Genomic DNA, 12732 nt, shown 5'->3' with positions numbered 1-12732 from the left:
GTTTCCTGGGTGAGGCGATTCCCCACCATGCTTCAGCTTGCCTTCTGTGGGCTGCACCCACTGTCTAATCAGCCCCAGTGAAAGGAGCTGGGTACCTCAGTAGGAAATGTAGAAATCACCAGCCTTCTGTGTTGATCTTGCTGGGAGCTGCAGATTGGAGCTGTTTGATCTTGCCAGCCACCTTTCTCCTGCCTTTCTTCACACTTTTCATGATACTGTCCAGCTCAAGAAGGAAGTCTTGTTTTTCCTGCTGCTTATGAGGTGGTTTCGCCTGTTCTGCCTGGTGGGAAAGGCCTCTTCCCATCAGACCCCATTGTGAGTCGTGGCTGGAGCCCCCTTCTTCTTGCGGGGCTCCTCTTCTTGCCTGCTGGTCCTTAGGAATGAGGAGTCAGGAATGCTAGGAAGCAGCTGTAGCTCCAGTTCACTCTGGGATCAGACATAGCAGGGGAGGGGGACCTCATAGTCATGGGCCCGCTCTGCACCTCTGAGGTTGGGGACTTTCCCTGGTCTGATACAGTATTACGTGGGTCCCTGTGCAGTGGGTCCTACTGCCAACTGTTGGGTAGTGGTGCCTGCTGAAGCCCTATGGCCAGGAGAGGCCAACACTCAGATGCAGAATGCAGGTCTGCTCTTGGAAAAGTGAACTGCTGGCCCTTCCAGGCTGCAAGGGGTCTGTTGTAGTTACCTTGCTGCCAAGTGATTGGTTGGTCTTCTCCAGGACAGGCCATATTAGGAGTCAGCACTGGTCTTGGCAGGTGGTAGTCCGTGCTCTTAGTCTCCATACCTGCCTACCTCTAGCTGCTTCATGTGCGTGTCTGTTGTCCTGGCCTGAGAGTGGCTGATGGCAGAGTTTGTCTGCATTCCCAGTTGACCCACTGTTAACCGTGCCCAGGCTTTCCCCTTTTCCATCTGTGGTCGTCAGGGACCCTTGTGTGGCTGTAGAGAGGAGCTTGGTGGGCTGCTGGTGCCCTGGTGATAGCTCACGAGGGTCTGGGCTCTGTATGCCTGCAGCTCATGCCCCTGCTCCTGTGCAGGCTCGGTCCCAAGGCACAACTCCGTCTTGTGGGTGCACTCGGCCTTATGCCCTGGAGTGAGTGGGTGGCAGAACCCAGCTTGTGATGGGCAGTTCTGAACACACCGTCAGCAGGCGTGCAGTGCCCTGTGCACATCGGGCTGTTGTTAATGTTGCGTGATTCTCTGTGGCTCTAGAGTCCCAGGATCTTGGTTGTGCTCTCCCACCTGACTTGCCAGAGACTCCTGTGGCAGGTTCTCCCTCCACTGATACTTGTAGGCCATGGGATGTGATGTCCCCTCCCTTTCCCAGTGCATACTCATCTGGGAACGTAGCTGGTGGTCCCTTTGGGAATGACTGGGGAACCATTGCCATGCATGCTCACCTTAGTGTTGCTGGTCCCAGAGACTGGGCATTGTTGGGAGGAAATACGGACACAAACAGACTCATAGCTCTTCATACGCATATGGTGGGCACAGAAGCAGTGGCTTTGCTGAGTATCTAGAAACAGGGACTCATACACCCTGCGTCAGCAGGGAAGCAGGGAGAGAAGAAGCTTGTATGGGAAGGACGAATCAGTTTCCTCAGGAAAGGCAGATAGGCTCATATGGGAGCAGAACCGAAGGGAGCTAAACCGAGTAGAAAGTGTGTAGCGAAGTGTGTCTGCAGAACGGCTAGAAAGTGTGTGATGATGTGTGTCTTGAGAATGGAGTAGAAAGTGCGTGACAATGTGTGTCTATAGAACAGGGTAGAAAGTGCGTGGTGACGTGTGTCTGTAGAACGGGTAGAAGGTATGTGGCGAACGTGTGGCTACAGAATGGGTAGAAACTGCATGATGACGTGTGTCTGTAGAACGGGGTAGAAAGTGCGTGATGACATGTGTCTGTAGAACGGGTAGAAAGTGCGTGATGACGTGTGTCTGTAGAACGGGTAGAAAGTGCGTGATGACGTGTGTCTGTAGAACGGGTAGAAAGTGCTTGATGACGTGTGTCTGTAGAACGGGTAGAAAGTGCGTGATGACGTGTGTCTGTAGAACGGGTAGAAAGTGCGTGATGACGTGTGTCTGTAGAACGGGTAGAAAGTGCGTGATGACGTGTGTCTGTAGAACGGGTAGAAAGTGCGTGATGACGTGTGTCTGTAGAACGGGTAGAAAGTGCGTGATGACGTGTGTCTGTAGAACGGGTAGAAAGTGCGTGATGACGTGTGTCTCTAGAACGGGTAGAAAGTGCGTGATGACGTGTGTCTCTAGAACGGGTAGAAAGTGCGTGATGACGTGTGTCTGTAGAACGGGTAGAAAGTGCGTGATGACGTGTCTGTACAACGGGTAGAAAGTGCGTGATGACGTGTGTCTGTAGAACTGGTAGAAAGTGCGTGATGATGTGTGTCTGTAGAACCAGTAGAAAGTGCGTGATGATGTGTGTCTGTAGAACTGGTAGAAAGTACGTGATGATGTGTGTCTGTAGAACTGGTAGAAAGTACGTGATGATGTGTGTCTGTAGAACGTGCGTGGTGATGTGTGTCTGTAGAACGGGTAGAAAGTGCGTGATGATGTGTGTCTGTAGAACAGGTAGGAAGTGTGTGGTGACGTGTGTCTGTAGAAATGGGTAGAAAGTATGTGGTGACGTGTTTGTAGAATGGGTAGAAAGTACGTGATGATGTGTGTCTGTAGAACGGGGTAGAAGTGCGTGGTGACATGTCTGTAGAATGGGGTAGAAAGTGTGTGGTGATGTGTGTCTGTAGAACAGGGTAGAAGGTATGTGACGATGTGTGGCTGTGGAATGGGTAGAAAGTGCGTGATGATGTGTGTCTATAGAACGGGATAGAAAGTGCGTAGTGATGTGTCTGTAGAACGGAGTAGAAAGTGCGTGGTAACGTGTGTCTGTAGAACAGGGTAGAAGGTACATGGTGATGTGTGGCTGCGGAATGGGTAGAAGGCGCATGGTGACGTGTGTCTGTAGAACAGGGTAGAAGGTACGTGGTGATGTGTGGCTGCTGAATGGGTAGAAGGCGCATGGTGATGTGTGACTGTAGAACAGGGTAGAAGGTACGTGGTGATGTGTGGCTGCTGAATGGGTAGAAGGTACATGGCGATGTGTGACTGCAGAATGGGTAGAAGGTACGTGGTGACGTGTGTCTGTAGAACGGGGTAGAACGTACATGGTGATGTGTGGCTGCGGAACGGGTAAAGGTACGTGGGGACGTGTGTCTGTAGAACGGGGTAGAAGGTATGTGGCGATGTGTGGCTGCTGAACGGGTAAAGGTACGTGGTGACGTGTGTCTGTAGAACGGGGTAGAAGGTATGTGGCGATGTGTGGCTGCGGAACGGGTAAAGGTACGTGGTGACATGTGTCTGTAGATGCACATGGACTTCTCTGGGTGCCTTTGGGCAGGAAGTCTGCCCCAGAGGGGATTTTGGCACCTCTCTTTCCGAAGTTTCTGCCCCTGGTCAGATAAGAGAGGCTCTGAAAAAGCTGTTTTTGAGTCTGTTGGATAGCAAATGTCAGAATAATTTTTTTGTTGTTTTTGTTGTTTGTTTTGAGACAAGGTCTTGCTCTGCCACCCAGGCTGGAGAGCAGTGGCACAATCTCAGCTCACTGCAGCCTCCACCTCCTGGGTTCAAGTGATTCTCCTGCCTCAATCTCCCAAGTAGGTGGGATTACAGGTGCACACCACCACGCCCAGCTAATTTTTGCATTTTTTAGTAGAGACGGGGTTTCGCCATGTTGGCCAGGCTGGTCTAGAACTCCTGACCTCAGGTGATCTGCCTGCTCCGGCCTCCCAAAGTGCTGGGATTACAGGCGTGAGCCACCGTGCCCAGCCATCAAAATAATTTTTATGCCACTAGGGTGTAATTTGGATCCGTCCAGCATGGCATACTGAATTCCAGTGGGGGTGCAGCTGCCCTTAGCATCCAGTCATCCTTTCTTGGTTTCTTCTCATGGGATAAGCTCACCAGTGCCCTTGTTGGCTCTGCATTTTGTGCCTAGTGAAGCAGGGCCCTGTTCTCAATTCTGTGACTTTGCTGACCAGGCCCCATGGCCGCCCCTCCAGCCTTGCCATTTACCATAGTCACTAAGGCCACCTGGTTTCTGATACCTCCGTGAAGCTTCTCACTTTGGAACTCTGTCTTCCCCTTGCCAGGGTGATTGCTTCCCTGCCAATCGTTGCTTCAAACAGCCCTGGTGTACTGAAGGGGGCAACCATGGGGCCGCCTGGTGCTGCTGTCGGCACCCTTCTGACCAGCACGCTCCCCATGCTTCTGCTGTGTGTGGGGGGGGAAGAGGGGTCCTAGCCCCTCCTCTGCGGTCCCTTGGCAGTTATGGTACTTCTCCCTTACTTGGTAAGGGCCTCCTGTTAGTACATGTGCATCATCACCCAATTCCTGCCAAATCCTGTGCTCGGGGGTACTCCCAAATGGACACATTTTTCCTCAGCCAGCTCCCTTGACAAGGGCCCTCAGAGCCCAGCACTTCACAGCCTCCCCTGGCTGCTGAAACTGGCTGGCTACACCCCGCAGCTCCACGGGGTGTGTGGCCCTTTTCTCCCAGGCAACGGCTTTGTTGGATGTCACCCTGGTTGTAGGCCTGGTGACCGCGAGGGAAGATGGGGGCAGGTCCTACTGAAGATTAAAAGTGTGTATAAACAGCATGATGTTTTGATACACGTATACATAGTGAACTGGTTACCATGGTCAAGCTAGTTAACATCCATCTCTTCACACGCTTACCTTTGTATGTGGTAAGAACACTTACAATCTCTCAGCACATTTCAAATAGACAACCTAGTATTGCTAACTATAGTCCCATGCTGCCTTACTCACCTTAAAATGGAAACTTGGTGCCCTTTGACCATCATCTCCCTGTTCCCCTCACCCTCCAGCCCCTGGCAAACACTTCTCTGCTTAAGTTCTACTTTTTAGATTCCACATACACGTATGATCAAGCAGTATTTTTCTTTCTGTGTCTGGCTTATACACTGTACATAATATCTTCCAGGTCCATCTGTGTTGTCACAAATGACAAGACTTCCTTCTTTTTTGAGGTTGAGTAATATTCCATTGTATGTCTCTGTATATCACAGTTTCTTTATTCATCTGTTGACAAACAGATTGATTTTATATCTGGGCAATTATGAATTGTGCCGCAGTAAACATGGGAGTGCACATAACTCTTAGTGACATCGATTTCATTTCCTTTGGATATATACCCAGAAGAGGGATTGCTGGATCATATGGTAATTCTATTTTCAGTTTTTTGAGTATCCTCCATACTGTTTTTCAGAATGGCTATACCAATTTGTGTTCCCACCAACAGTATGCAAAGGTTCACCTTTTCTCCACATTCTCCTCAATACTCATCTCTTGTCTTTTTGATAATAGCCATCCTGACAGGCGTGAGTGATGCCTTATTGTGGTGTTGATTTGCACTCCCTGATGACTGGTCATGTTGAGCAACTCTTCACATACCTGTTGGCCACCTGTGTATCTTCTTTGGAAAAAATGCCTATTTAAGACCTTAGCCTGCTTTTTATTTGGGTTATTTGTATTTTTGCTATTGAGTTGAGTTACTTATGTATTTTGGATGTTAACCTCTTATCAGCCATATAGTTTGTAAATAGTTTCTCAGTCTGTAGGCTGCCATCTCATTTTGTTTGTTTCCTTTGCTTTGCAGAACCTTTTTCATTTAGTATCGTTCCTGTGGTTTATTTTTGTTTTTGTTAGTTGTGCTTTTGGTGTGATAACCAAATCATCACCAAGGCTAATGTCAAGGAGCTTATTTCCCTAGAGTTTCACAGTTTCAGGTCTTAATTCAATTAATTAGTCTTAGTTTAAGTCTCCAGTGTGAAGTAAGGGTCCGGTTTCATTCTTCTACATCTGGTTATCCAGTTTTCCCAACATTTATTGAAGGTACTATCCTTTCCCCATGGTGTATTTTTGGCACCTTTGTCAAAGATTAGTTAACTGTATACCACAATTCTGTTTCATTGGCTTGTGTCTGTTTTTATGCCAGTATGATAGTGTTTTACTATAGCTTCGTAGTATAATTTGAAATCAGGGAGTGTGATGTTTTTACCTTTGTTGTTCTTTCTCAAGATTACTGTGGCTATTTTGGGTCTTTTGTGGTTCCATACAGATTTTAGGTTTGTTTTTCTGTTTTGGTGGAAAATGCCATTGGGATTTTGATAGGGATTGCAGTGAATTTGTAGGTCATTTTTGGTAGTATGGACATTTTGATAATATTATGTCAATCCATGAATATGGGATATCTTTACACTAATTTTGTTGTCTTCAGTTTCTTTCATCAGCGTTTTATTGTTTTCAGTGTACAGATCTTTTACTCATTGGTTATATTTATTCCTAAGTATTTGTTCTTTTTGATGCTATTATAAATTGGATTGTTTTCGTGATTTCTTTTTTAGATAATTAATTGTTAGAGTATAGAAATGCTACAGTTTTTTCATGTTGATTTTGTATCCTGCAACTTGACTGAATTCGTTGATTAGTTCTAACCCTTATTTATGGAGCCTTTAGGATTTTCTATGTATAGGACCTTGGATCTGCAGTGAGACAGTTTTATTTCTTCCTTTCCAATTTGGATTTCCTTTTTTTCTTTTTTTTTTTATGTATTTATTTTGACTAATTTATCTGACTAGAAGTTCCAGTACTGTGTTGAATAAAAGAGGTGAGAGTGAGCATCCTTGTCTTGTTCCAGATCTTAGAGGAAAAGCTTTCAGTTTTCCCCCATTAATTATGGTACTGGCTGTGGGCTTTTCATAAATGGTTTTTATTGTGAGGAGGTAAGCTCCTTCTATACCTGTTTTGTGTAGAGTTGTTTTTTTTAAATCATGAATGGATGTTGAACTTAGATGCTTTTTCTGCATACTGTTGAGATGATCATGTGGTATTTATCTGTGATTCTGTTAATGTGTTCTGCATTGATTTGCCTTTGTTGAACCAACCTGGCATTCCAGGGAGGAATTCCACTTAATCGTGGTGTATAATCTTTTTGATGTAATGTTGAATTTGGTTTGTTAGTATTTTATTGAGGATTTTTACACCTGTGTTAATCAGAGATATTGGCCTGTAGTTTTCTTTCTTTCTGGTGTCTATGTCTGCCTTTGGTATCAGGGTGATGCTGTCTTCATAAAATGAAGGATTTAAGAAGAATTGGTAGAAGTCAGCAGTGAAGCCATCTGGTCCTGGGCTTTTTCTTTGTTGGGAGGTTTGTGATTACTGCTTCAATCTCTATTTATTACTGTCTGTTTAGGCTTTAGATATCTTCTTTGTTCAGTCTTCATAGATTGTATATTTCTAGAGATTTATCCATTTCTTCTGCGTTATTCAGTTTGTTGGCATATAAGTGTTTGTAATAGGCCCTTGTGATCATTTTTATTTCTGAGGCACCTATTATAATATCTCCTCTTTTACTTTTGATTTTATTTGAGTCTTTTTCTTCATTGGTTTGTCGATTTTATCTTCACAAAACCAACTTAGTTTTGTTGATTTTTTTCTATTGTTTTTCTCTATTTGATCTATTTCTGCTCTGACCTTTATTATTTCCTTTCTTTTGCTAACTTTGAGCTTAGTTTGTTCTTCCTTTCCTAGTCTTTGAGGTATGAAGTTAGGTTGTTATTAAAAGTCCTGCTTCTTCATTAATGGAGGTGTTGATTGCTACAGAATTCCTTTTTTTTTTTAATTAAAAAAAAGAGATGGGGTCTCGCTATGTTGGCCAGATTTGTCTTGAACTCCTGGCCTCAAGCAGTCCTCCCACTTCAGCCTCCTAAAGTGCTGCGATTACAGGTCTGCGCCACCACCTCTGGCCCCAGACTTCCTTGTTAATACTGCATCATGCAAGTTTTGGTATGTTGTGTTCCGCTTCATTCAGCTTGAGATACTTTTAAAATTCCCTTTTGATTTCCTTTTTTACTCAATGGTAGTTTAAGAATGTGTTGTTTAGTTTCCATATATTTGTCAATCATCCTGTTTTCTTGCCGTTACTTTTTTATTTTTTTGAGACGAGTCTCTGTCACCTAGGCCGGAGTGATCTCGGCTCACTGCAACCTCTGCCTCCCAGGTTCAAGCAATTCTCCTGCCTCGGCCTCCCAAGTAGCTGGGATTACAAGCGACCGCCACCACGCTCAGCTAATTTTTCGTATTTTTAGTAGAGATGGCATTTCAGTGTGTTGGCCAGGCTGGTCTTGAACTCCTGACCTTAGGTGATCTGCCCGCCTCAGCCTCCCAAAGTGCTGGGATTACAGGCGTGAGCCACTGTGCCCGGCCTTCTTGCTGTAATTAATTTTAGGTTCATCCCATTGTGGTTGGAAAAGATACATGACATGATTTTGATCTTCTTAAATTTTTTAAGACTTGTTTTATGACTTAACATATGATCTGTTCTGGAGAATGGGTCACATGTGCTTGAGAAAAATATGTATTCTGCTGCTGTCGGATGAAAAGTGCGTATGTCTCTGTGAGGTCATTTAGTCTGGAGTGTTGTGTAAGCCTGCTTTTCTTTGTTTTTGTTATTGTTAAATTTCCTGTCTGGATATTCTATCCAGTATTTGAAGTGGGGTATTGAAGCCTTCTGCTATTACTGTATTTCTGTTTCTCCTTTGAGATCTGTCAATATTGCTTTATATATTTAGGTCTGATGTCAGTACATAGATGTTTACAGTTGTTACAGCTTTCTGTTGAATTGACCCTTTTATTATTACATAATGACTTTTTGTCTCTAGAGGCAGTTTTTGACGTAAAGTCTGTTTTGTCTGAGGTAAGTATAGCCATGCCTGCTTTCTTTGGGTTAAACCATTCGCATGCGTGGAATATCTTTTCGTCCCTTCACTTTTAGCCTGTGTTCTTCACTCAGAAGTGGGTTTCCTGTAGGCAGTATACTGTTGATGCTTGGTTTTTAGTTCATTTAGCTACTCTCTATCTTCTGATTAGTGAGTTGAATCCATTTTTGTTTGAAGTAATTATTGATAGGAAAGGATTTCCTTTTTCCGTTTTGTTAACTGTTTTGTCTATCTAACAGTTCTTTTGCATGTCTTTGTCTCTTGCTGTCTTCATTTGTGTTTTATTGTTGCTTTTTGTGTTAATGGTTTTTGCTTTCCCTTCTCTTTTTCTTTTGTGTAACTTCAGTAGTCATTACCTGGGGCTTACATAAGATACAGTTGTCTGTTTTAAGATGATGACAACTCACCTTCACTTATATGCAAGACCTCTTAGCTTTTACCTGCCCCCTCTACATGGTGTGCAGTTAATGCCACCATTCATAACTATTTATGTAATTGTTAACATAACTTATTTATTTATTTATGACAGAGTCTCTCTCTGTCGCCCAAGCTGGAGTGCAGTGGCACGATCTCAGCTCACTGCAACCTCCGCCTCCCGGGTTCAAGTGATTCTCCTGTCTCAGCCTCCTGGGTAGCTGGGACTACAGGTATCCGCCACCACGCCTGGCTAATTTTTGTATTTTCAGTAGACATGGGGTTTCACCATGTGGCCAGGCTGGTCTTGAACTCCCTGCCTCAGGTTATCCACCTGCTTCGGCCTTCCAAAGAACTGGGATTACAGGTGTGAGCCACCGTGCCCAGCCAATTTATTGTTATTTTAAATATTTTTGTCTTTTACCTTTTTTTCTTCTTTGAGACAAGGTCTTGCTCTGTTGCCCAGGCTGGACTGAAGTGCAGTGGCTTGATCATTGCTCACTGCAGCCTCAGACTCCTGGGCTCAAGCAATCCTCCTACCTCAGCCTCCCAAGTAGCTGGGACTACAGGCATGCGCCACCACACCTAGCTACTGTTTTTAATTTTTTTTTTTTTTAGTAGAGATGAGGTGTTGCTGTGTTGCCCAGTCTAGTCTAGAACTCCTGAGCTCAAGTGGTCCTCCCATCTCAGCCTTCCAAAGTGTTGGGATTACAGGCATGGGCCACCGTGCCTGGCCTCTTTTAACTTTTATAATGGAATTAAAAGCAATGTATCTACCATTGTTATGGTAATACAGTATTATGTTTGTGTCTGTATATTTCCCTTTACCAATAAGTTTCATACTTTTTATGTTTTTGTGTTGCTATTTAGTGTTCTCTTTATTCAATATGAAGAATTCCTTTTAGCCATTCTTGGAAGGCAGGTGCAGTGGTGATGAACTCCCTCAACTTTTGTTTGTCTGGGAATGTTTTTATTTCCTCTGTGTTTCTGAAGTATTGCTTCGCCAGATAAAATGTTCTTGGTTGGGGTTTTTTCCCTTCCTTTCAGTGTTTTGAATATATCATCCCATTTCTTTCTGGCCTGCAGGTTTCTGCTGAGAAACCTACGGATAGTCTAATGGGGGTTCCCACGTATGTGATGAATCACTTTTCTCTTGCTGCTTTCAAAATTCTTTTTGTCTTTGACAATTTGATTATAATGTGCCTGAGGGAGCACATGTTATCTTGAGAGAGAGATCTGTATCATCTAAGCGTGGGGCCAGCAGGGATGCTGGCCCTTAACAGGGAGGGGAGCCGTCCTCGGTAGGCTCAAAGAATTTCAGGTAATCTGAGAATTTGAGGTTCTCCAGGCCTAGAAGTTTGTATGCCATGAGTCATAGTCTCTTTCCTTCCCATCTAGGGCCTCACCTTGGCCTTGCAGCCTTCTTGGGTTGGGGGTTTAGCTTCCCTGGCAGCCATTCATTTCTGGTCCTGGCCCCTGGCTGCAGTAGAGCACAGCTTGGTGCCCTTGGCTTTTGGTCACACATTGCTGCCTCTCAGCCTTCTTTATCTTTTCCCTAGCCTGTCTGCAGAACTCAGTGCAGCCGCCACCCCCTCGTCCTTACTTCCCTCCTCCGTGTTCACAACACATCACCTAGTGGGTGCCCTCCCACCGGTCCCCACCATATGGCCCCACTTCTTGCCTTCTTGAGCTGCTCCTGGCACCACCTCCCATAGGTTAGTTCTCTGGGAAGCAGCCTTAGATGCAGAGTCACTGTTTGGGGCTGACCCTTTGGGAGAGAGGTGGGTAAGCAGGCGTGGGCCAAGAAAGGGAATGGTGCCCCAGCCAGGCTCAGCACCTCACCTGATCCCCAGGGGCTGGAGCTGAAGGGACCCACCAGAGCAGCTGCCCACATGCTGGGCTTAGATAAGCGCCCTTCTGACCCTGCTTCGGTCCCTCGCTGGCTGGGCTGGGTGAGGTGGCTCTCTGGAGCTGAGCCCCAAGCCTTCTCCCAGGAGCCTAGGTGGTGGGCATCTTGTCTAGCACCAGGCTTGGTGAAGGTGGCACGTGGTTTTGGAAGCAGCCCACCAGTGGAGGGCTTTTGTGCGGGTGCTAGACGGTGACCAAGACAGAGCCCATCAGCTGGGCTTACATTTCCTCTCAGTTTTTCTTCTTCTCATCTGTGTTGTGTCTTTTAATTTTAGTATTTATTTTGGTACAATATTTTAGTACTTGTTATTACAGAATACATTTGTTAAACTTGAAACCAGTTTTTTTTGGGCAGAAGTTTGGTTTCAATAAAAGGTTGAGTTAGTGCTTATAAAAGCTGCAGGTTTTTTTCTGTGCTTCCGGTTAGTGTTGTAAGTAACGATGCAAAAACACTATTTCTGCAGCGAAAACAGTGTTACACCAGAAGAGCAGCCGGCCTCCTGTACCTATCTCCAACGCGACCAAACGCAGCTTCCTAGGCAGCCCTGCTGCAGGGACCTCGGCTGACCTGCAGCCCCCCGTGCAGCTGCCAGCGGAAGGCTGTCACAGGCACTACCTGCACCCCGAAGAACCTGAATACCTGTAAGTCTGTCTTTCTGCTTTTAGAATCAGTTCACCATCTCGTGTCCCTTTTTGTGTTAGTTTAAAATATTCATTGAAGTTACCTTTTTTTAAAATAAGCAATTTGTATTAGCTTATGAAAGATTTTCTTTCTGTCCCTGCCCTTCTGGCCATTCGGTCCCCTTTCCAGAGGCCGGGAATGATACTAGCAGGAAATTCCTTCAAGGATGTGTACCTAATTCTAACATTGTTTATGGAACAGGTGTTTTTCTGTTCTCTTTTCCACCATGTGTTACACTGTTTAAGAAATGATCTAAAGATTAGAAAGTTGAATTGGCAGTTTAGGTGTGCTCTTTATGGTCTGATAGACATAAAGAGTGAAATCCTCTTGCATTTCAAGTACTGTGAAGTCTTCAAAGGAGAGTATTTGTTTGCTCTTCGGGGAAGAATTAGTTTGATTCTAGTGAAAAAGGGTATAGAGCTGCTTAAAGGCTAAACTACTCTAGAAAAAGAGTTGTTTAAAAAACGTTTTTTCGAAAATGAATTTTCATCATGAAGACCTAATTTGGATAACCATATCTGGGGTAGAATTGACTGTGCCAGAATTGGGGGAGGGGATGAAGGAACCTTCCCTTGGAGTAAGAGTGAGCTTTGTGCTTTGTGTGATAGGAGGGCCCACAGCTGATTCCAGCCTGGAGCCAGTTAGCACACCTAAAGTGGAGAAACATTTTTAACATGTGGCGATTTAAGTTGGGATTTAAGATGAAGACACTATTTAAAAGTGGTTTTAAATAATTCACATAAATGAATGGTTCAGTGAGACAGCATGGCATAGAACGAACTCAGTTGTTTCAGGTTGTTTGAGAGGAGCTAAAACCGGTGACCATGTTGAGGGATGGGTTGCGGGGGCTGCCGGAGTCAGGAAGAAGGAGTTGAGAGGCCCTTGTGATACAGGCAGTGTAGGGGGGTACACACCCAGGGGTGGG

General features: G+C 45.1%; 1 protein-coding gene across 3 annotated transcripts in view; it reads left to right on the top strand.

The window, feature by feature from the left end:
* CAMSAP1 (calmodulin regulated spectrin associated protein 1) overlaps positions 1 to 12732 on the top strand; it is a 96389-nt gene that overhangs the window by 65661 nt on the left and 17996 nt on the right. For all 3 annotated transcript variants that reach the window (XM_030818159.1, XM_030818158.1, XM_030818160.1), the window contains one exon: positions 11590 to 11767. In XM_030818159.1, coding sequence (XP_030674019.1) covers positions 11590 to 11767 — 178 coding nt within the window. The remainder of the gene's footprint in view (positions 1 to 11589; positions 11768 to 12732) is intronic.

Source organism: Nomascus leucogenys, chromosome 8, assembly GCF_006542625.1.
Source record: "Nomascus leucogenys isolate Asia chromosome 8, Asia_NLE_v1, whole genome shotgun sequence".
NCBI classification, from domain to species: Eukaryota; Metazoa; Chordata; class Mammalia; order Primates; family Hylobatidae; genus Nomascus; species Nomascus leucogenys.
The sequence above is the reverse complement of the archived record's forward strand: the minus strand, read 5'-3'. Positions and strand labels throughout refer to the sequence as shown.